Below are 24797 nucleotides of genomic sequence, written 5' to 3' on the forward strand. Positions count from 1 at the left end.
TGATGAACGTGGGATGTTGAAATCACTGACTATCATCCTGTGAGGTGCAATGTGTTCTTTGAGCTTTAAGGTTTCTTTTAGGAATGTAGGTGTCCTTACATTTGGAGCATAGATACGTAGGATTGAGAGTTCATCTGGGTGGATTTTTCGTTGATGGATATACAGTATCCTTGCCTAACTTATTTGATGACCTTTGGTTGAAAGCCAGTTATATTCAGTATTAGAATGGCAACTCCAGACTGTTTCTTCAGAACAATTCCTTGGAAAGTTGTTTTCCAGCCTTTTACTCTGAGGTAGTGTCTGCCTTTATCACTGAGGTGTGTTTCCTTTATGCAGCAAAATGCTGGGTCCCCTTTACATATCCATTCTGTTAATCTATGTATTTTATTGGGGAATTGAGTCTGTTGATATTGAGAGCTATTAAGGAATACTGATTGCCACTTCCTATTATTTTCATTGTTAGATGCGGAATCATGTTTGTGTTTCTCTTTTGGTTTTATTACAATGAGATTATAATCTTGCTTTTTGTATGGCAAAGTTTCTCTCCTTATGTTGGAGTTTTCCATCTATTATCCTTTTTAGGGCTGGAATTGTAGAAAGATTTTGTAAAAATTTGGTTTTGTAATGTAATATCTTGGTTTCTCCCTGAATGTTAGTTTGAGAGTTTTGTTGCATACAGTAGCATGGGTTGGAATTTGTGTTCTCTTAGGGTCTGTATGACATCTGTCCAAGTCTGTTTCATAGTCTCTGGCAAGACATCTTTTGTAATTCTTATAGGTCTGCTTATAAGTCACTTAACCTTTTTTCCTTACTGCTTTTAATATTCTTTCTTTATTTTGTGCTTTTTGGTGATTTTACTATTATGTGACAGGAGGAATTTCTCTTCTGATCCAATCTATTTGGAGTTTTGTATGCTTCTTACATGTTTATGGTCATGCCTTTCTTAGGTTAGGGAAGTTTTCTTCTATAATTTTGTTGAATATATTATTGGCCCTTCAAGTTGGGAGTATTTATTCTCTTCTTTTTTTCTTTTTTTAAAAAGATTTAATTATTTTATTTTTGTGAGTATGTTGTCACTATCTTATGACACACCAGAAGAGGGCGTTGGATCCCATTACAGATGCTTGTGAGCCACCATGTGGTGGCTGGGACTTGAACTCAGGAACTATGGAAGAGCAGTCTGTGCTCTTAACCTCTGAGCCATCTCTCCAGGCCTTCACTCCCTTCCATACCTATTATCCTTACGTTTGATCTTCTCTTTATGTCCTGGATTTCCTGGATGTTTTTGGCAAACAGCTATTTGCTATTTACATTATCTTTGACAGTTGTATTGATGTATTCCTTGGTACCTTCTTCCCCTGAGATTCTCCCTTCTATCACTTGCATTCTGTTGGTGATGCTTGTCTATCTGACTCCTGGTCTCTTTAGGTTTTCTATCTTCAAGGTTGTCTCTCTTTGTGGTTTCTTTATTGTTTCAATTTCCATTTTTAAATCATGGGTTATTTTTTCAAATCCTTTGCCAGTTTGGTTGTATTTTCCTATCATTCTTTCATGAATTTTTGTATATTTTCTTTAAGCGTTTCTACTTCTTTATTTGTGTTGTCCTGCATTTCTTTAAGGGAATTATTTACGTCTCTCTTAAAGTCTTCCATCATTATCATAAAATGTGATTTTAAATCTAAATCTTGCTTTCCTGGTGTGTTTGGATATTCAGTACTTTCTTTGGTTGGAAAACTATGCTCTGATGATGCCAAGTAGTCTTGGTTTCTGTTGCTTAGGATCCTATGCTTGCCTCTTGCCATCCGGTTTTCTCTGGTGTTAGCTTCTCTTGCTGTCTCTGACAGTGGCTTGACCCTCCTGTAGGCCTCTGTGTTAGCACTCCTGTAGAACTGTTTTCCTGTCTTCTTTCTGCCCTTTCTGGGAATAGGTGCTCTGCTCTCAGGTGTGTAGGCATTCCTTGTGATTGTCTTTCAGCTCTTGGGACAGGCATGAATTAGGTGTGTATTGCCCCTGACTACTCTTTATCCCTTGCACCCAGGGGGAACAGCTGGCACTAGGCACTTCCTTCTTGGGTCAGGAATGTGGGCAGAGGATTGTCTCCTTAGATTTCTCAGGAATGTTTGCACCTCTGAAGGTCCAGCTCTCTCCACCACAGGATTTGGGTGCAGGGAACTGTTTGACTGTTTCAGTTGAGTTCAGCTATGGGTGCAGGCCAGAATAGTACTGGTAGGAAGTAGTTGACTGTTCCTATAATCCTGAGTTCAGAAGCACTATGCAGTTTCCATTGGACCAGTGATGTGGCTAGAGGTGGGCAGAAGTGTCAGTCTGTCCTGCCGTCTGCAGCTCTGTATGTGCTACTCTCATCCCCATGGTTTTTGGGTGCAGGGTCTGTAAGTTCTGATCTTTTTCCTAGTTGTTCTAACTCCAGGACTGTCTCCCTTTGTGATTTCTTTATTGTTGCTATTTAGATTTTTAGATCTTGGATGGTTTTATTAAATTCTTTATCTTGTTTGCTGGTGCTTTCCTGTAATTCTCTAAGGGACTTGTGTGTTTCCTCTTTAAGGGCTTCTACTATTGCTTACAGGTGTTCTCCAGTATATCTTTAAGGCAGATATTTATGTTTGTACTCAATTCCTCTATCATCATCATGAGACGGGATTTTTAAATTCAATTCTTGCTTTTTTGTGATTGGGTATTTAGAATTTTCTTTCTTTTATTTTTATCGAATATTTTTTACTTACATTTCAACAATTATTCCCTTTCCTGGGTCCCTGTCCATAAGCCACCTATCTTACCTCCCATCCCCTTCTTCTATTAGGGTGCTCTCCCTCCCCAGCTACCCTCTTATCTCCCCCCTAACATTCACCTTCACTGGGGAGGGGGGAGAGTTCAGCCTTGGCAGGACCAAGGTCTTCTCCTCCCATTGGTGTCCAACAAGTCCATTTTCTGGTACATATGAAGCTGGAGCCATGGGCCTGTTCATGTGTAGTCTTTAAGTAAAGAATTAGTCCCTGGGAGCTCTGGTTTATTGGAATTGTTGTTATAGGGTTTCCTAGCCCCTTCAGCTGCCTCAACCCTTTCTCTAATTCCTCCAAAACGGATCCTTTTCTCACTCCAATGTTTGGCGTCTAGCATTAAGCTCTGTATTTGACCGGTTTCAGCTGAGCCTCTCAGAAGAAAGCTATACCAGCCTCTTCTCAGCATGCATTCTTGGCTATATATACATATATATATATATACACACACACACACACACACACACACACACACACACACACACACACACACACGCAAAAACACACACACATATACATGGGTTATATACCCAGGTGGAGCAGGATTTGAATGGGGATCCTTCAGTCTCTGCTACAAATTTTGGTTCCATATTCCATCTGTGAATATTTTTGTTCTCAAGTTTAAGAAGTACTAAAGCATCTGTACTTTGGTCGTTCTTCTTCTTGAGCTTCCTGTGGTCTGTGGATTATATCTTTGGTAATTTGAAATTTTCAGATATTATCAATTTATCAGTGAGTACAAACCATGTGTGATTTTTGGTGATTTGGTTACGTTGCCCAGGATGATATTTTCTAGTTGCATCCATTTGCCTATGAATTTCATGGAGTCATTGTTTATGAGTGCTGAATATTACTAAATTGTTTAGATGTTCCACATTTTCTATATACATTTCACTGTTGAAGGGAATCTAGTTTCTTTCTTGTTTTGGCACTTATACCTAAGGCTGCTATGAACATAGTGGAGCATGTGTCCTTGTTGTATGTTAGAGCATCATTTCAGGCACATACCCAAAAGGGGTATAGCTGGGTATTCAGTTAATACAATATCCAATTTTCTGAGGAAACTCTAGATTGATTTCCAGAGTGGCTGTACCAGCTTGCAATCCCACCAATAACAGAGGAGTGCTCCTCTATCTCCACATCTTTTGTCTCCTGGATTTTTGATCTTAGTCCTTCTAATTGATGTGTGGAGGAATCACATGGTTGTTTTGATTTGCATTAACCTGATGACTAAAAATATTGAACATTTCTTTGGGTGCTTCTCAGCCATTTGATACTCCTCAGCTGAAAATGTTTTACTTAGCTCTCTATGTCATTTTTTAATAGGATTATTTGGCTCTCTAGAGTCTAACTTCTTAGATTCTTTGGATATTTTTGATATTAGTGCTCTTTAAAATATAGGATTGGTAAAGATATTTTTCCAATCTCTTGGCTGCCATTTTGTCCTAATGACTGTGTCCTTTGCCGTACATTAGCTTTGCAGTTTCCCGATGTCCCATTTGTAGATTCTTGACCTTAGAGCATAAGTCACTTTTTTGTTTAGGAAATTTTCTCCAGTGCCTATGTGCTTGAGGCTCTTCCCCACTTTTTCTTCTATTAGTTTGAGTGTATCTGGTTTTATGTGGAGGTCCTTGATGCACTTAGACTTAAGCTTTGTACAGGGCTATAAAACTGTATTGATTTGTGTTGGGGATTTAGCTCAGTGTTAGAGCGCTTGCCTAGCAAGTGCAAGGCCCTGGGTTCGGTCCCCAGCTCTGAAAAAAAAAAAGAAAACAAAAGAAAAAAGAGAAAAAAGTATCAATTTTTCATTCTTCTACATGCTGACCTCCAGTTGAACCAGCACCATTTGTTGTTCTACAGGATGGTTTTTGCTCCTTTGTCAAAGATCAAGTGACCATAGGTTCAATTCTGGGTATTTAACTATATTCCACTGATCTACATACCTGTCTCTGTAAAGTAATATGTAGTTTTTATCGCTATTGCTCTGAAATATTGCTTCAGGTCAGAGATGGTGATTCTCCCAGAAGTTTTTTTTTTTTTTTAATTGCTCAGGATCCTTTTAGCTATGCTGGGTCTTTTGGTATTCCAAATGAATTTTCAATTTGTTCTTCCTAACTCTATGAATAATCGAGTTGGAATTTTAATAGGGATTGCATTAAATTGGTAGATTGCTTTTGGCAAAATGGCCACTTTTACTATATTAATTCTGCCAATCCATGAGCATGGGAATTCTTTCCATCTTCTGAGATCATCTTCAAATTCTTTCTTCAGAGACTTGAAGTTCTTCTAATACAGATCTTTCACATGCATTGTTAGAGTCACACTGACGTATTTTATATTATTTGGGACTATTTTGAGGGGCGTTATCTCCTTAATTTCTGTTTCAGCCTGTTTATCCTTTGAGTAGAGGAAGGTTACTGATTTGTTTGATTTAATTTTATACCCAGCCACATTGTTGAAGTTGGTTATCAGGCTTGGTAATTCTCTGGTGAACATATTGGGTCATTTAAGTAAAGCATTATATTATCTAAACATAGTGATATTTTGACTCCTTCCTTTCAAATCTGTATCCCTTTGACCTCCTTTTGTTGTCTGATTGCTCTGTCTAAGACTTTGAGTAGTATATTTGAATAAGTAGGGAGAAAATGGGCAGCCTTGTCTAGTCCCTGGTTTTGGTGGGATTGCTTCAAGTTTCTGTCCATTCATTTTGATGTTGGCTACTGGTTTGCTCTATTGCCTTCATTAGGTTTAGGACTTTTTGTAGTGGGAGAACTGTGTTCTGATGATACCAAGTACCCTTGGTTTCTGTTGCTTCTATTCTTGTGCTTGCCTATTGCCATCTGGTTATCAGTACTGCTACCAGCCCATTGCTGAGTATGACTGGAGCCTGGCTCTCCTATGATCCTGGTTTTGTCAGAACTCCCCAGAGTTCAGCTGTCTCTGTGATTCTGTGATTCTCATATCCTGTGATCCTGAGGTCCTGAGATCCTGGGTATGTAGAGGTCCTTGGAGTCAAGTATTCTCACAGTGTTGCAAGAGTAGGTGAGGAACCAGATACCTGGGTTTATTTCAGTCAGTGGAGCAACTTGGAATTAACCCATTTCTCTGGCTGGGCAGGGTTCTGTGTTTCCTTGATTACTATGTAGTCCTAGTTATGCTGTGTATTGGGAAAAATGTTATGGCCTCAAATGTAATCTTGAATTTATCAGAGCTCCAGTGGTCCTGGTTGTGTGAGATCTCCTGGCCGTCAAGCTTCCTTTCTGATCCAGGGATCCTGGGATCCTGTGAATTTCAGAGCCTCTGGGAGTAGGGTTCCCTCTGGGTGTTGTAATAGTGGATTCAGAGCCAGCACACCTGGTGAGCTCTGTGTCCAGGATCAGGCCATGTTCAGCTGTTCCACTGGTTCGGCCGGGGTTCCTCTGTCTCTAGATCCCGGGGGATCCTATTCCTCCAGGTGTTGGATTACATGTTTTGGCCTCTCCTGTCATCCTGTTGGTTTCAAAGCACCTTGGAGTCAGGCTTCCTCTGGGTGTTGTGGAACAGGGTGCAGAGCCAGCACACAATGTCTGCTCATTGCCAGTTTATTCACAATATTTAGGAAATGGAAACAGTGTAATTGTTTTTAGACTATTTCTTAGACAAAATTGTGATACACATATACTGTAGAAGTCCATTCAATTGGAAAAACCTGAAACGACACTTGAAAATAAATTGATAGACCTACAAAAAAGCCATTGTTTTAAGTTGGTAAAGTTGGTATCCCAAACACATAATGGCAAATACTGAATATTCCCTCTCATCTATGATTGTTAGCTCCAAATCTTACATGTAAACATAAAAGAAGGAAAACTGGAGAAGTCAAAAAAAAAGAGAGACTATTTCATATGGTGTAGAGATTCTATAGAGGGAAACAGCAAGAGAAGTGATAAGAAGCATAAAAATCATATTTGTCTTTTATTTGCAGAAATTACATATATTATACATAATTATGTATATATATATAATTACACACACACATACTCACATACATAAACAGACACATAGAGAAACTAACAGAAGTTATGAAGCCAATGGATTTAACAGATATTTATATAACATTTCATCCTAACATGAAAGAATATACCTTTTTCTCAGCCCCTCATTGTACCTTCTAGAAAATTGACCATAGAATCAGTCACAAATTAGTCCTCAATAGATACAAGAAGATTGAAATAATCCCATGCATCCTATCAGATAACCACAGAATGAGAATTGTCTTCAATAACAATATAAACAACAGAAATCCCACTTATACATGAAAATGGAACAATATTCTACTCAATGGTGATTTGGACAAGGAAGAAATTAGAAAGAAACTAAAGACTATTTAGAATTTGATGAAAATGAAGACACAACATACCCAAACTTATGGGACACAATGGAAGCAATGCTAAGAGGAATACTAAAAGATTAGAGTGTCTCCAAAAAGAAACTAGAGAGAGCATACACTACCAGGTTGAGAGCACGCCTAAAAGCTCTAGAACAAAAAGAAGCAAATACACACAAGAGCAGTAAAAGGCAGGAAAAAACCTCAAAGTCAGGCCTGAAATCAACAAAGTAGAAACAAAAAGAACTATACAAAGAATCAACAAAACCTGGAACTGGTTCTTTAAGAAAATGAGCAAGATAGATAAACCCTTAACCAGACTAACCAGAGGGCATAGAGAGTGTATCCAAATTTAAAAAAATCATAAATCAAAAGAGAGATAAAACAACAGAATCTGATGAAATTCCAAAAAAAAATTACTAGATCCTACTACAAAAACCTATATTAAAAAAACTGGAGGGTTGGGGATTTAGCTCAGTGGTAGAGCGCTTGCCTAGGAAGCGCAAGGCCCTGGGTTCGATCCCCAGCTCCGAAAAAAAAAAAAAGAACCAAAAAAAAAAAAACTGGAAAATTTGGATGAAATGGACAATTATTCTAGACAGATACCAGGTACCAAAATTAAATTGGGATCAGACAAGCCACCTAAACAGTCCCACAACTCCTAACCTCATAGAAGCAGTCATTAAAAGTGACAGTCAAAAAAAATATCAGGACAACATAAGTTAATGTAGAATTCTATCAGACATTCATAGGAGACCTCATACCAAAACTGTCCAATTATTCCACAAAATAGAAACAGAAGGAGCATTACCCAATTCCTTCTATGAAATCACAATTATGTTTATATGTAAACCACACAAGGACTCAACAAAGAGAACTTTAGACCAATTTCCCTCTTAATATCAATGCAAAAAACTCAATAAAATTCTATCAAACTAAATCCAAGGACACATGAAAATGATCATCCATAATGACTAAGTAGGATTCATTCCATGGATGCAGGGATGGTACAATATAGGGAAATCTATCAACTTTATCTACTATATAAACAAATTCAAAGGAAAAAACAAACATGAACATCTCATTAATTGCTGAGATAACATTTGACAAAATTCAACACCCCTTCATGATAAAAGCCTTGGAAAGATCAGGAATACAAGCCCCATACCTAAACATAGTAAAGGCAATAGACAGCAAACCAGTACCTAACATCAAACTAAGTGGAGAGAGACTTGAAGCAATTTCACTAAAACCAGGGACTAGACAAGGTTTCCCTCTCTCTCACTACTTATTCAATATAGTACTCAAAGTCCTAGCTAGAGCTGTCAGACAACAATATGAGGTCAAAGGGATGCAAGTTGGAAACGAAAAATTCAAAATATTATTTGCAAAAGATTAAGAGTATATTTAAGTGACTCTGAAAGTTCCACCAGAGAAGAACTATGCCTAATAAACAACTTCAGCAAAGTGCCTGGGTGTAAAATTAACTCAAACAAATCAATAGTCTTCCTCTGCTCAAAGGATAAATAGGCTGGGAAAGAAATTAGGGAAATTACACTCTTCAAAATAGCCACAAATTACATGAATTACTTCTGTGTTACACTAACCAAGCAAGTGAAAGTCTGGATGACAAGAACTTCAAGTCTCTGAAGAAAGAACTGAAGAAGATCGCAGAAGATGGAAAAATCACCCATGCTCATGGATTGAATATAGTAAAAATGGCCATTTTGCCAAAAGCAATCTATAGATTCAATGCAATCCCCATCAAAATCCCAATTCATTGCTTCCTAGAGCTATTAGAAAGAACAATTTTCAAACTCATTTGGAATAAAAAAAGTCCCAAGATAGTGAAAAGTAACCTCAACAATAAAGGAGCTCCTAGGGGAATCACCATCCCTGACCTAATGCAGTATTACAGAGCAATAGTCATGAAAACTAAATTTTATTGGCACATAGACAGCCAGGTAGATCAATGTAATATAACTGAAGACCCAGAAAGGAACCCACACACCTAAGTTCACTTGATCTTTGACAAATGAGCCAAAATCATCCAATGGAAAAAGATAGCATTTTCAACAAATGGTGCTGGTTCAACTGGAGGTCACCATATAGAAGATTGCAAATAAATCCATTCTTATTGCCATATGTAAAGCTCAAGTCCAAGTGGATCAAGGATCTCCACATCAAATCAGATACACTGAAAGTAATAGAAGAAAAAATGGGGAAGGTCTCCGAGGATATGAGTACTGGAAAAATTTCCTGAACAAAAAATCAATGACTTATACTCTAAGATCAAGAATCAATAAACGGGACTTTATTAAACTGCAAAGGTTCTGTAAGGCAAACAAAAACAAACAAACAAACAAACAAACAAACAAGCAAAAAACACTGTGATTAGAACTAAATGGCAACCATTAGATTGGGAAAAGATCCTTACCAGTCCTCCATCTGATAGAGGGCTAATATCCAATATATACAAAGAACTCAAGAACTTAGACTCTAAAAATCCAATACCCATACTGGAAATGGGTATAGAGCTAAACAAAATTCTCTGATGAGAAATATTGAATGTCTGAGAAGTACCTAATGAAATGTTCAACTTGAAATTCATAAGCACGTGACAGAAACTAGAAAATATCATACTTAGTGAGATAACTCAATCACAAAAATGCACACATGGTTTATACTCAATGATAACTGGATATTAGCCTCCAAAAAATCAAATTATACAAAATAAAATCCACAGAGTACATGAAGAACAAGAAATAGAACAACCCAAGTGAAAATGCTTCAGTCCTTCTTAAAAGTCGAGACAAAAGTATTCATAGGAGGAGCTATGGAGACAAAGATTGGAGCAGAAACTGAAGGAATGGCCATTCATATCCTGTCCTACAGGATCTAGCCCATACATATACAGTCACAAAAGTAGACAATATTGAAGCCAAGAAGTACATGCAGACAAGAATCTGATGTAGCTGTCACCTGAGAGCCAAAGCATGACAAATACAGAGGCGAATCCTAGGTGTAAACCATTGAACTCAGAAGAGGGTCCCCAATTGAGGAGTTATAGAAAGTATTGAAGGAGGTGAAGTGCCTTGTAACCATATAAGAACAACAATACCAATCAACCCGAGCTCTCAGGGACTAAATCACTACCCAAAAAATACACATGGACAGACTTATGGCTCCATTTACATTTGTAACAGAAAAATGGCCATGTTGGGCACCAACGGGAGGAAAAGATGGTTTTCCTTCTACAGCTGGACCCTGCAGTATAGGGGAATTTCAGGGCAGGGAGATGGTATGGGGTGGGTTGTTTGGGGAAGGGAAAACCCTTATAGAAAAGTGGAGCAAGTGTAAATAACAATATCCAATAAAAAAGTTTATAATTCTCTACCTAAATTATATTTTGATTTTAACATGCTTTATCACCAGAAAATCATCCTGTCTAATCTAGAATATCTTCCTTAATGCTTAACACCTTAAATTGGATTATGAGACTATAACTCTTCTTTAACCTCATCAGAGCTATGAGATTGAGTTAAATATTGCCTGAATATGTAAGTAGCACATATATGTTGCTTCCAAAACTTATATAATTAGTACAAATAGCTAACTGCCTTGACCATGGTCTGTATTTCTTATAAAGTTGGAGCATCTGTCTTTAGCCTTCTGGTCCAGAACAATCTGATAGATATCAAGTGAAGCCAAAATTATGAATGGCTAATTTACCCTGTCTTGGCAGAGCTAAGTGTGGTGAGACAGTAGTGTGTGGATGGGTTGGGAAGCTCCATCACAGATACAGGGCAGAGGGGTAGGGATAGGGGCGTTTGCAGAGATGATACTGGGAAGGGAGATAGCATTTGAAATGTAAGTATATAAAATAATACATATATTTATGCTGTATTTTCATGAATAGAAAATCTAGGGCTTGAATAAAGTTCTGATGATCTTTCTGAAATCCTGGCTGAAACAAGTTCATCAGAAATCAGTAGCTATTCCTGAAGCAAGTCTCTAGAAACAGCATCAGGAGGCAGAGTCAGTCAGGAAAACTCAAGAGTAGGTCTTTTCAGCATCCCCAAGGATGTGTCTTGCCAGAGCAGCAACTTGGTGTTTCTTACTGCAATATAAGGATCTTACAACAAAATTTTTAGTAATATAAAGATATTCATATGGATTGTGCAAAGTACGCAGGTCGGTTAAGTGTGAATTTTTGCTCCCTGTTTGAGAAGATGAAAGACAACTGTCTTTTTATGAATTAATTTGAACACTAACCAAATGTAATAGATCACCATTCATACTATGTGAAATACAGCATGCTAATTCTTAAGGATTCTGTAACCAATGAGATTTATTGGATAGTTTTAGCTGAATTTTGGCTAGAAACTTTTTTTTTTTTTGGTTGGTTCTTTTTTTCGGGGCTGGGGACCGAACCCAGGGCCTTGCGCTTCCTAGGTAAGCGCTCTACCACTGAGCTAAATCCCCAGCCCCTAGAAACTTTTTTTTATGTGTAAACAGTTTTATTGCTGCTCATGTGAAGGAATCAGGATATCATCTTACCTATCCTGTTTGGTCTTCTTGAATTTTTCTTTCCTGTTTGTAGTCAAAATCTTCAGGGGGTCTTGCTATATCTTATCTAATCGTATCTCTTTGGGAGAGATCCAAAACCTTTTCTTATTTTCAGTTAACACAAATATGAAACCTCTTTCTCTAAATAGCATGTCCTTGGCCCAGTCACACAAAATCATTAAAAATATAGATTGATTCATATTAGCAGCCACCTGTTTTTTAGGCTTCCTCTATCATGACTTCTGTCACAGTAGATTTGTAATACCATAACCACCAAACTTATAATTATCTTGGTTTTAGAAATCAAAACAATTTAAAGCAATCCTAAACAAATAATAATATCTGTTGAGAAAGCAGGCCTCCAAATTTCTTGCTGTTCCACCCCTAACTTATTTGTAGATCAAAGGCCTGAGTTGTTTTATTTATGCATACATAGTTAAAAACAAGGAATTTTCATTCATTCTCCCCTTTGGGGATTAATATTTTTGTAGAGGTATAAATATATATTTTATCATCTTCCTCTTTACATGAATTGAATTAATACCTTTTCCTACTTAATTTCAATTAAGTGTTTTCTATTAACTTTATAAGACTATTCTCAAGCTGACAGTGTCATATGCAATGATAAGCAAGCCTAGGATTCCTGTAGGACTCTCATTTAAAGAACCCAAGTTCTTGCTAAGGATGAAGTCTTAAATATCCATCAATTCCTCTATTTCTCTATTATATTTAGATTTGTTCTCAGTGTCCTGCCCTCTCCTCAGCAGCAACTGCCTGATATTTGCTGCCTGCCTTCTCACAGCAGGAGCTCTTAGCATTCACAACATAAGCTCTTGCAGAACCTGAGAGAGTGGATGAATCAATAGCCCACTGCTCATATCTCTAGGTTGACCTGGGTGTGTCCCAGTCTTAAGGCATGAACCCCAGAATTATTCATGCCAAGCTAGCACAGTCTTTAGTCCTAGTCCAAAACCCATGCAGCTAGGGCAAAAATCATGCAGCTCTGCTAGGAATCCAAATCTTCCCACCACTTAACCTTAAGGAATAGGTCATGTTTTACATTCAGGAATATCCAATTAATTTATAAGAGTGAGTTATCATTTACACATTGAACAATATCTGTTTCTGTACCCAGCAAATCCTACTCAAGTGATCCCAAAAGCTAATGGGCTGATGCACATTCTTCCTACCAACCCCAATGCTTCCTATTCTCAAGTGAAAGACAGATACAAAGAGTCTTTGTTTTTATATGCCTTTAACATCTCAATGGCGAGACGACTTTCTAACCTACAAGTGCCTAAACTGTCCCCTCTGATATCCCCACGTTATTACTTGCTAAAGTCTATATTTGTCTTTGTTGCCCTGGACCCCATTGGGCAGCCCCCCCTGGGCCAGCATTTTCTCTGCCTGTTACATGTCAGCTGCTTCTCTGTCCTGAACCTCTCTCCACTGCATTTGTCCTGGTGAATCTCCATGCCTCCTTCTCCCTGGTCCTTTTTCCAAGCATCCTAAATCTGCCTAGACCCTGGCTATCAACATCTTTATTTACCAATCAGAACCAAGTAAGACAGGGTTCCTCATTCCTAAGTTCAGGACACTACAATAATCATGAGAATAAAACAGCTACTATAACAATTTGTGTAGGGTTTGTCTGAGAACTATTTCCCCCAAATCAGAAAGAAATACATACATTGTAAACTATTAGAAGCATAGACAACATCAAGTAGACACATAATAATAAAAGACTAACTGAAGAGGGAATGAAAATTGGAAAAATTTGTGAAAGAAAAAAATCCAAGTCACATATAAAGCTGACTGCATTAGAACAACACCTGAAATTTCAATTGACATTGTAAAATATAGTTGGGCCTGGATCAACCTCCTCCATATTGTCAAAGAATACAGATACTAGCCTAGACTTTGAGCCAAAGTATAATTCATATAAACCAAAAGGGAGAAACATTACATAATGTTTTTGTTTCTTTCTTTTTTTTTTTTTTCGGAGCTGGGGACCTAACCCAGGGCCTTGTGCTTCCTAGGTAAGCGCTCTACCACTGAGCTAAATACCCAGCTCTTGAAACATTACATAATGTAATTAACAGAACGCCATTTCTCATTAACAATCTTGGTCTACAAAAGGAAAACAGCAGTCTGAAGAAAAGGTATATACTGAAGAGAACAAAGTGATAAATAACCCTGTACCCATTCATTAAAAAAGGGGGAAAAGTATGGCAACAAAATATCAAAGACTCATATATACTGCTCATTAATAACACTAAGCATTAACTGTCTCAAATCAATAATAAACAGACTATCAGTTTGGATTCCAAAAGGGGTTTCATCTTTCTCCTACATCCAAAAAATACACTTGTTTTAGATACAATTGTATACACTTGCTCACTATGTAATTGCCTACATTTCTTTGTGTAAGTTTCAGGTCCCTCTTAGTTTTACATGTTCATTTGTGTTGTTCTTGTTCAGTTAATGTTTTTAAGGGAACATTTAGGGTCACTTTTGTTTACTGTCAAAGAATCTTCAGAAAGAGAACTTTGACTACTTAACTACTAATGTGTGTCCCCTGGCCTCATTCATGTGTAATATTTTCCCACTTGTTTACAAATGCTATACGAAACAAGACTCCATTGAGTATGACCTAAGATGTGCACAGCAAGCCATTGGTTCCATAATAGTTGATAAGTACCTAGGGATGGGCAGCACACACTTTAAGGAAACTCTAGGAAATATAATGATTACCATCCTTGCAAAAATAAGGCCATCACTGCTAAACGTTCCTCACTTAACTCAGGATGGAAAGCATTCTCTTATTACTTGCAATATCAACTTTTCACATTTCAGACTACAGTCAATGAAAGCTAATTGCAGATGTGGAAAGAAGAAAAATAAGTAGCCAAAAATGAAGGAATCATATATTTATTTTATATTATACTAGGAAAATGAATTTATCTTGTCATAGAGGAGTGAAATTGTGTGACTTGGACAAGTGAAAGGACTTACATGAATAGTCTTAAAGAGAAATATCAAGACATAAAATGTTGAAATTTAAAGGGGTACTTTGGAATAACATTTTTTTCTGAGAAAGCAAATGGAAGACCCAGAACAAAGTTCAATTCTGTGGAAAGGAAAATACATTTAAGTCTATTCAAAGAGCAGTTGGTTACAATTGATTTGTTACTGTCACTCATTGCACCTATACTGATATCGTACCATACTAGTTATTGTCATATTTCATAGGTGTTCAAGGTGGGTACAACTATCAATTGCTTTCCTAACATGCCAACCTACATACTGTTTTACCTACCTTAGAAACTTGACTTAAAGATAGAGGTTTCTATACATATCCATCTAGAATCAGTTGCCTGCTGAGACATCCCTGTAAGTTTTATTTGGCAACAGGCACTCAAGCCCCGAAACTTGACAGGAATCCAAGTGCTAACGAAAGCATCACATTTTGGGAAAAATCACTTGAAATATTGAACAATTGGAAGAATTTCTCTCAAAATGATTGAAATCATGGCTAGTACAAAAAAATCTAGTCAGATTTAAGGAGCTATTGAGGTCATAAACCTTAATATTTATCACATAAATTTACTAAGTCACCAAGTTCCTTACAGCATTCTACATATTAGTCTTATTTTCATCAATAAGTGGGGTCATCATCCATCATCAAAGAAGCTTCTTTGTACCGAAATCAGAGAGCATTCCAGAAAACGATGAAGAAATAAGTAAATTGTGGAAAATCTACCACTAGTGAATTTATGTACATTATGGCTAAACTCTCTGGAGCTCAGGGAACATTGTAGAAGGGGGGTTAGTGTAAAAGTCAGCATACTTGAAAGTCTGTTTTGAAATTGCCTTTCATAAAATTAGGTGGAAAACCACAATAACAGCAGTATCAATGTAGTATTAAGGCAATAGTTAAAATTTCATGTTTCAAAAGTTATGTGCAGCTAAAGGTGACTGCCAGAATATTAATTTTTCCAGCAAATATCTGCATATTGATTGTCTAATACACACTTAACTTCATGAAAACCATATTCACAAACACAGGAAAATGGTCTCAACTCGTAATCATATTTTTAGATGCAGATATATATATAAATAAACACATATATAAAACAATATTCAAATGAATTAGAGATTGCAGGGAAGGAAGAGAAAAATTCAGCCTACAGCGCTATAAATCAATTTTCAATAAAAGTGAAAAAATAATAGTAATAAATGAAAACATTTTGAACTTAAAATAATAGGAGATCAGGAGGGACCAAGAAGCAGTAATTATGGAAATTATGAATTATTTTACTGGAGGTTTTCTCTAAGATTTCCATATCTCCAATGTATTTAAGACCCTTTTGAGATAGACAAACCATGAATAAAGAATATTTCATGTTGAGGTCTCTGGTTATGAAGAGAGATACAACAAATATGCTGTATGCTTCTGTGCACTTCTGAGTGTATGTAATGCAGCTTTCAGCTTATTGAAATTTAAGAGCCTCCAGCGTTTTTCTCTCTCTTCTCTTCTTCTCTTCTCTTCTCTTCTCTTCTCTTCTCTTCTCTTCTCTTCTCTTCTCTCTCTCTCTCTCTCTCTCTCTCTCTCTCTCTCTCTCTCTCTCTCTCTCTCTCTCTCTGTCACAAGATCTCTTTTTAATCATTACTGAACAACATGTCAGGAAAATCTGGCCAAATGCCTTGTCTTAACTTCTTAATGTCTCCAACTCTACTCTCCATCCAGGTAGAAGCTTCTGGTCTAGAGATGCTGGTGCTACAATACCCAGTTTTGCTTGTTTCTTAATGTATGTTTTTATAACCCAAATTCATTTCACATCTCAATTGCTAAGGCACATATGTTTTCAGGTCATTTTGTGTATTCTAAAAACCATAATCCACCTCTAATTTCAACAAGTGTGATGATTAATTTTGTTAATGGAATTTTATTTAGTTTTTTATGGCACTGGATTCGAGGCATAACTCTGAGAGATTTTTAATGTCATTAGCTTCTGGCCATACTTTGGTAACTGAGGTGGGAAAACTAGTACTAGAAGTGGGCTGTAGAGGCAGAGACTGAAAAATGCCATTTTCCAAAGACTATGGAGAATCATGAACAAGGCACATTGTAGTGTAAGCAATAACACAATTTAATAAAATTTATTATAATAGCAAATATATAAACTACAGCATAAAATAAGAATAATTAGGGAAACTATTTGTAACTAATATGGTGAAATATAAAGCAGAAGTAGGATCTTGTAATAATATCTTCTGCTATGATTTAGTGGGAGGTAGACAGGAACATAAGAATAGAATGACCTTAGAACGTCTTCAGTCATACTCTACCACTTATATGTGGTGGTTGTTCTGTTCTGTCCTGCTAAACGAAACAAAAAACGTCATTGTTAGACAAATATTCTCAGATGATAGATTCATGTTACTTCAGATACTGGTAATATTTCAATATATTTTCTTAAGTCTATACAAAGAATTACTTTAGTTATCAATGGATATGTATGTGTGTTACTACCTAATGATCACGTGTGTTTTAGCCTCTATCATTCTTCACATATGTTTTGTACTTGATCCCATGCAATTTAATATTTGTACCAGAGCTAATCTTTGACAAGTGTGTCTCTCATAGGAAATTAAAAAACATTAGTATTTTTGCACTAGGCTAATTGAGCATGTTGACGGTGGTGCAGGGCTTAAGTATGCAGAATGAGTAATGGATATATAAATCAAATAATTGTTTCCAAATGATCTTATCAAAAATAATAATTTCATATGGATGATATTCCCTATGACTTAAGGACCATGAGAAGAAATACAATATTGTGGGATTCTTATAGGTGCTAAATACTCAGCCATACATAACTCTGTGTATATAGATATATTTAAGCATGTGAGTATATATATGTGCTTCAATATATATTTATTAAATATATATATATATATTTAAGCATATTTTAATGAAACTTTTTAAAAAATTTCTGTACTCTAATAAAATTTTGTGCCCCAATGCTGCTATGAGATTTACAAATTTATGAAATCAGGTAATGATATTATCATTCCATTCATTTGTTGATTAACTAAATCTTGGCTTACCTATAGGACTTTCCTCCTACAGGATAGTATATGAAATATCAAATTCTTCATCATCACAGGTTTTCCCATTGTGGTCACCTATGACTTCTTTCATAATAGGTGATTTTCCTGAAGAATTTATGAAATCAGCAGATGTCTTTAGTCCATCAGAGCAATATTTATTATAATTTTCAAATATTGGAATATAGTTGTCAATCATGATTTGCATAAGAGATATCTGTAATACACAAGGCAAATTCAAGAGTGTCATTTCACATAGTTTACAAAATGGAAATTTAAAAATGAAATCCAAAATTATGAGAAAAATAACGGTTGCCACAAACAGATAGGAACCCATGAAATGAAGTCTCAGAAATGGAGACTCTAAGTTCTTTGCATTTTACTAAAACTTGCTAAAGTTTCATATAGATTGCAAGGAATAGAAGGACTAATCAACCAAACAAAATTTCAGAACTGACATGCTGCCAAAAACTGTGAGTGAATCAAATTGATGACAGTGGTTTGTTGAATTTTTGGGGCTGTATGTGGTTTCGTTGTGATGGATTGAAAGGGATGCCACTCTAATTCCAGGCATGGCAATACACACTTTTTGACAGATTTCTGGTGGTTTAAGTCCCTTGGCCCCCCTGATGGACATATGACAATGCTTAGATTAGGGTTACAAAATACAGGTGCCCAATTTCAATGTACTTTCCCTGCTACAGGTTTACTTCCCATGATAAGGGCCATCAGGTCTCAGCATCCTGTTTGATTGTTCTGCCTTTCTATAGGCATGCTCCCCTGTCATGACATTGAAGGACTATATTCCCTCAACATTTCTAAGTCTCTAAGAAACACTTCAATGAGATTTTCTGGTCATTGTTGTTTTATTTTTTACTTGTTATTTTATTTATTTACACTTTGGACATTATCCCCCTTCCCAGTTTCCCTTCCACAAACCCTGTCTCTCCACCCCGTCTCTATGACTGTTCTCCCTCACTGGCCCACCTACTCCTGCCTCAACACCAAGCATTTCCATACCCTGCGTCATCAAGACTCCACAGGACTAAGGGGCTACCCTCCCAGTGATGCCCAATAAGGCAATCCTGTGCCTTATCAAAAGTAACATATCAGTGTTGTTCAATATAAGAAGTATCATAATTTTCTATCAAGCTGGACCTATGGGTTCCCCTATGTGCACTCTTTTGCTGGTGTTTTTGCTCCTGGTACTTTAGTAAGGCAATAGAAAGGGACTGAAAGAATAACTTGGTGAGAAGGAGTCTTAATTCAGAAAATGCCTCCATCAGATTGATGTATTTTATAAAACTCTAAGGTATATTGTCCTGATTAAACTTGCAATTTGTAGGGCCCAGATCTCCAGGATGGTGCCACCCTTTAGCTCTTAGTCAGAAAAAGAAAGATGTGAGATACAAGGCAGGAGACAGAACTCCTTCTCAGCTTCTACTTCTGTTCTTGCCTTCAGGTTCCTATCTTGTTTCATTTTGGGCCCTGACATTTCTCTGTAGTTAACTGGTAACTGCAAGTATATCACGCAGTGTAAACTGTCTTCTATAAGTTGCTTTTCATCAATGTTTTGTGTCAGCAATAAGAGAAAATTATGACGCTTCTTAAATTGACAACACTGATAAATTACTTTTGTTCTGAGATGATGGCATAGGTTAAGTCAACTCTACTCATCACATATGTTTCTTCCAAAGACGCACCTAAGTTTATGTTTGAGCAGTTCTGCACAGGACAGGAAAGAAATGATTCTTAGGAAAATCACAGTCAGAGGATTGTCTTATTTTATATGCATATTGTAGAGAATAGCTTTATTTCTTTGTTTTCACACTTGATCATGCAACAGTATATATTTGAAAGAATTGTCCATAAAAGTTATTAAAAGTGAAAAATGTATTTATTGCTTAATTTAGACCTAACATGCAATTTGATATAGGCTTGGATTTTAGGTTTCCAGTAGCTTGGTAATTAAAAAGTAACTTAAAATGGTATGTTTCTAGTCCAAGCCAAGTAGATTGCTGAATGTGAATCCTATTCATGCTGTCACTCAGGCTCTCCTCATCCATCTTGTGTAACATCACTATGTCTTCCTTCCTCTGGACCTAATCCCTGGGAAGTATTAGTTAACATGTACCGTGCTTTCTTTCATTTTTATCTGTTTATTGCCTTTTATCCTTTTCAAAATATATGTCCATTATTTATTCTCTGTAAATTTCACATTATACTATTAAGTAATCACATTCCATTTTCAATCCTACCATATATCCCTTGGTAATAATACTCCATCCCTAATTTCACAGATTAAAATTAAATTTTAGGTTTAAATTAAAAATTAAAAAAACTAAAATTAGAAAACATTTTCAAAAATGCATTGTGTGAGACATGATGTGCCATAAGGTGTCAGACATTATAGCCTTTTGTCCAAACAGTTTACTTGCAGATGTACATTGAATTAAATCACTGGTCTGGTTCAATCCCTCTGGATTTTCACTCCCTCAATACTTGCAATCCTTAGAGATGCCTCTTCGTCTATATCCAGGTAACTTGCTGTAGCCTTTAATCATTGTGATCCTTCAGCTTTGAATCTGTAGGACGTCCCCTTCATCTGCACTAGCGGCAGGATCTAGGTCCCCTAAATATGTAGCAGATGTGCAGCTTGATCTCAGGTAGGTTCCATAAATTTTGGTGTGTGCACTGGCTCTGACTTTGATGTCTACCACTGGATTACTTTCTTTTAGCTGGGCTTCTCTGTCTAGCTTCCAGGGGAGGTGAATTTATTCCTCTTGCGAATTTATATATAAGAGTAAGAATGTCACGTCTAAATTCTTGCAGTAAAGGAGAATGGAGGTAGGAAGTGGTTGTGAAGAAGGGACTTAGTGGAAGGGCCTGAAATCTCGATATAGAGTAAATTAGTGAAAATGTTAATGTATCTGTTTATCATAAATTAATAGGTACATAAAACCTGAGTGTTTAAAACTGTACTTAAAATAGGTTAGTTCTAAAATAATGGAAATTACACAAAATAACATACACACACCAGTTCTTCATTTACACACACACAGAGACACACAAACACACACACACACACACACACACACACACACGACCAGCAATTCACTTGATGTGAATATGAAATGATATAATATTCTCACAACTATGAAATACAACTATTCTAATCTCCAAAATAGGGATACACTGGAAAAAATAATTAGGAAATACGGATTTTCATAATCTTCACTCTGGTCTTCTTTGACAACCATTATACGTGAAACATAATATTGGCCACAATCAATATATAAAAAGAAAAAAGAAAGAACAAAGAAATAATGAAATTATTAACTTACTTTGAAATACATTATCAATCTCCCTTTTCAAATCTTCCTGAAATAGATCAATATATATTCCACCCCACTCCAGAAAAAAATACAACCCTAGGTTTTCCTTTTACAGAAATGATCTTTCCAAAGTGTTCCTAATTCTTGCATCACAATGAGAATTTTGTTCCCAAAGGCAAAAATCAGATCCTCTTACCTTTATTGACATATCACTCCCAAACAATGATCCCCTTCTAGTCCGATCCCAAAGCGCATAAGGAGCTATGCGGATAGATAATCTCTTACTGTTTAAATTATTCATGGATGAGTCTTTGATTATTACTAATACAGAAATGAGATGGTTTAGTACACTAAAATTTTCTTGTGGGATCCTTAGTAAAAGTCTAAACAAAGAAAAAGGAGAATTTTATGTTAGACAGTCTGAAAACTAATGTTAGTTACAAAACTAACTGCAAAGAAAAAAACATGGTAAATATTGTGTAGACCATATCATAATATAATCAGAATTCAAAAGAAGTAAGAATATATAGCTAGAGTATTACATAAAATATTTTCTGAAATCATATTTCTGTGGAGGATCTTGGAAAATATTTTAAAACTATGTATGAATTTCTAAATAATAGTTGTATGACTGCAAATGGCAAAAGCCAGAGGAAGGTGTTAGGATCACTGGTACTAGACTGAATGAAGATTATTGTAAATCATGTGTGTTCTGTGTATGAAAACATCCAGTGTTATTAAACAGCCAACCATCTTTCTAGCCTCCATGGATATACATTTTATATCTAAAGTAGTATGAATCCATGTAACACACTTGTGACAATCTAGAACATATGGAGCAGAAATAAAACTGGTGAACCTACACAATTCAGTTGTAAAAGCTTCTGCTTCAAGCAAGGCAGATGCAGGGCTCCTGGGTAGCAGTGGGAACTCAAAGCTCTTGTTACATATGAAATCAGTCTATGGAGTATCACACAGGAAAGTAATTCAAAGAAGTCAAGCTATACCTGTCTCAAACTTCTCTAGGTAGTTATAGTTGAGAAAGAAGAATTCAGTAATAGCTTCATGTTCTAATCAATTACATATATTTAACAGGTGAAATATTCACAATACAATGGCAATGATACTGGTATGCAAAGAATCCACTGGTATTATATGCACATAGTTTTAATTTATCTCACTCTAGGATGACATGCACTCAATGTGTTACGTAGACTGTCTTTTAAACCATGACAGTTATAAAGGAGAAAACTGCCAGGTAGGATTACATCCATGATTCTATCATCTAGCTTGACAAATGAACATGTTTAAAAAGTGGCAATGCATGTCTGGGCTAAGGAAATCTCTTGGCATGAGATATCATTTCAGCTTATAATCCTGTAAACACAAGCCTATGTACATTACAAAAGCACTGCTTCTATATTGGTGCAGTTTCTTACTTGCTTGCTCTATCATTACCTTTGGATGGCAGTAATTCTTCCAGCCACAGTCCCTTCATCCGTGACGCTAAGCCAATTTTCATATAAATCAGATGTCAGCAAGCTTCCATCTATGTTTTTAATAAAGTCCTTTTTAATGAAAATAAAATAGAAAAGTAATGGGCGATGTACATTGTTGAAAGTACTTGATAAACATTTTTGTTTAAAATGAGCAGTTAAGGCCAGTGATTCCCAACTTGTGTGTCATAATCTTTTTTGGGGGTCACATTTCATGTATCATCCTTATCAGATATTCTATCCATTTATCATTATAACTCATATCAGCAAAATTTTAATTGTGAAGAGCAGAAAATTATGTAATTGTTAAGACTCACCAAGCCATGAGGAAATATATTAGTGTTACAGTATTAGGGTGGCTAAGAATCACTGGTTGAGAATGTATTTCCATAGAAATTTCCCAAACTATCATCTAGCCAGAATCTTGGCTCAAACATGGAACCTATATGCAGGATCATGTGTTTTCTTACCTAAGACTAGAAGCAAAGAAACAGAGTCCTGTAGCAAAGAAATAAACCTACTCTTTGTTCAAATTGCCTCTCCTGGATTGAAGTCCATACCACAACTTGCAACCATAGATCTGCACTCCACTTCCCAGCCCAAATCTCTCTCTGCCTGGAAGGAAGCCAGCACCTATATGGAACATCCAGACAGGATTCTATCATATCTGCCCTCTGAGAGGCTTTACACAGAGGCTGAATGAAATAGGATATGAAGAGCCACAGTCAATCATTGGATCCTATAGATCAATCAAGAACTTGAGTGGAAGAAATGCGGGAAGGATTCCATGCGATGAAGGAGATAGGCACTCCATAGAAAGAGGTATAGAATCAAATAACCAGGACCACTGGGAGGTATCAAAGGCTGAACTACCAACGAAAAACACCACAGAAGCTGCACCATGACATACAGCACATTTATATCAAATGTAAAGCTTAATCTCCATGTGAGGCCCCCAACATGTGGCACAGGGAGTCTCTGTAAGCTGTTGAGTGTGAAAAACCTTCCCCAAACTGGCATCAAGGGGAGAAGATGTGCTAACCCTGAAAAGAGTTGGAGTGCCAAGGTGGGAGTATAATCCATGGGGCCCTAATAGGCTCAGAGAGGGAGAGAAACTCTGTGAGGGGAGAAGAGGTAGAGGGCAGCATACAAGAATTAAAGTTAAAAAACAAATAATTGTAGATGATGATGATAATGATGATGATGATGATGATGATGATGATGATGATGATGATTTTGGTAGTAACTAATAATAAAATCACCAAAACAAACAAACCAAAATCCTATTCTTTGAAAGAGGCAAGTATCAAAAAATGGCAGCACCAGAAATTACTTCATCGTGATTGTATAATTTATGAATCTGTATTATAGCTCACACAGAGTAAAGCTGTAATATATGTGTACACCTATGCTTACAGACCCAGCAGGAATAGTGATTAAGTTTCTTCCTTGCTTTCCATGAGAGAAGGTCTCAGAGTTTCATACCTTTTTCTTAAAATCTGTAAATATTCATCTATTTAAATTAAGTTGTAAGCTTCAGCTTGTTTGAAGAACAGGAAGTGTCTTTGTTTCTCAAATACCACAATGAACTTTCTCATTGTTCTTAGGCTAGCAAGTCATAAAAATGGAAGAATCCCATTGTACCTGGAAATTCTTTGAATGCACATGGCTACGTTCAGTCACTGATCATAACTTTTCTCCCCATGATATGGTCCCAGGTTTCTGGCAATGAAGACCAGACACACTTGGCAAACTCAAGGACCAAGGAGCAATCATTTTGTACCTTTGCCTAATGTTAATAAGCATAGTTAATCCCAGAGCATTATCTTTTCTCTTGATGTCTAGGCCATAGATCCACAGTCTTCTGAGAGGCTAACTCAGATCATGGCCCAAACAAGAATAAAACAAAGATATTTGCTCTAGAGTCACTGCAGCTCCCTGACAAATTAAGAATGGTAGACAAGTTAAAAGTAGGTTAGGTTAATTCTTGACTGTTTGACATGGAATTGGGATGGCAATATCTGGCAAACGTGAAAGTGCTGGATTATTTTCTGATTGAGAAGGAAAACAATTTCATATATCTACTGGACAGAGATCAATATCCAACCTGGATAGCCTATTG

The 24797-nt window shown here is 36.5% G+C and overlaps 1 protein-coding gene and 1 long non-coding RNA gene across 6 annotated transcripts in view; one reads left to right on the forward strand and one right to left on the reverse strand.

Annotated features, from left to right (window-relative positions):
• Positions 1–24797, forward strand: part of LOC102555656 (uncharacterized) — a 348348-nt gene that overhangs the window by 262594 nt on the left and 60957 nt on the right.
• Positions 16863–24797, reverse strand: part of Tgap1l8 (GTPase activating protein testicular GAP1 like 8) — a 62741-nt gene continuing 54806 nt past the window's right edge. For 3 of the 5 annotated variants that reach the window (XM_087637234.1, XM_087637240.1, XM_087637229.1), the window contains 4 exons: positions 22638–22747; positions 21376–21562; positions 17845–18061; positions 16863–17116 (listed from right to left, as the gene is read on the reverse strand). In XM_087637234.1, coding sequence (XP_087493360.1) covers positions 17861–18061; positions 21376–21562; positions 22638–22747 — 498 coding nt within the window. In that variant the 3' untranslated portion in view covers positions 16863–17116; positions 17845–17860. The remainder of the gene's footprint in view (positions 17117–17844; positions 18062–21375; positions 21563–22637; positions 22748–24797) is intronic. The other 2 variants (XM_087637239.1, XM_087637241.1) reach the window with 1 other exon arrangement.

This window comes from Rattus norvegicus, chromosome 2 (assembly GCF_021556685.1).
Source record: "Rattus norvegicus strain SHRSP/BbbUtx chromosome 2, alternate assembly SHRSP_T2T, whole genome shotgun sequence".
Lineage (NCBI taxonomy): Eukaryota > Metazoa > Chordata > Mammalia > Rodentia > Muridae > Rattus > Rattus norvegicus.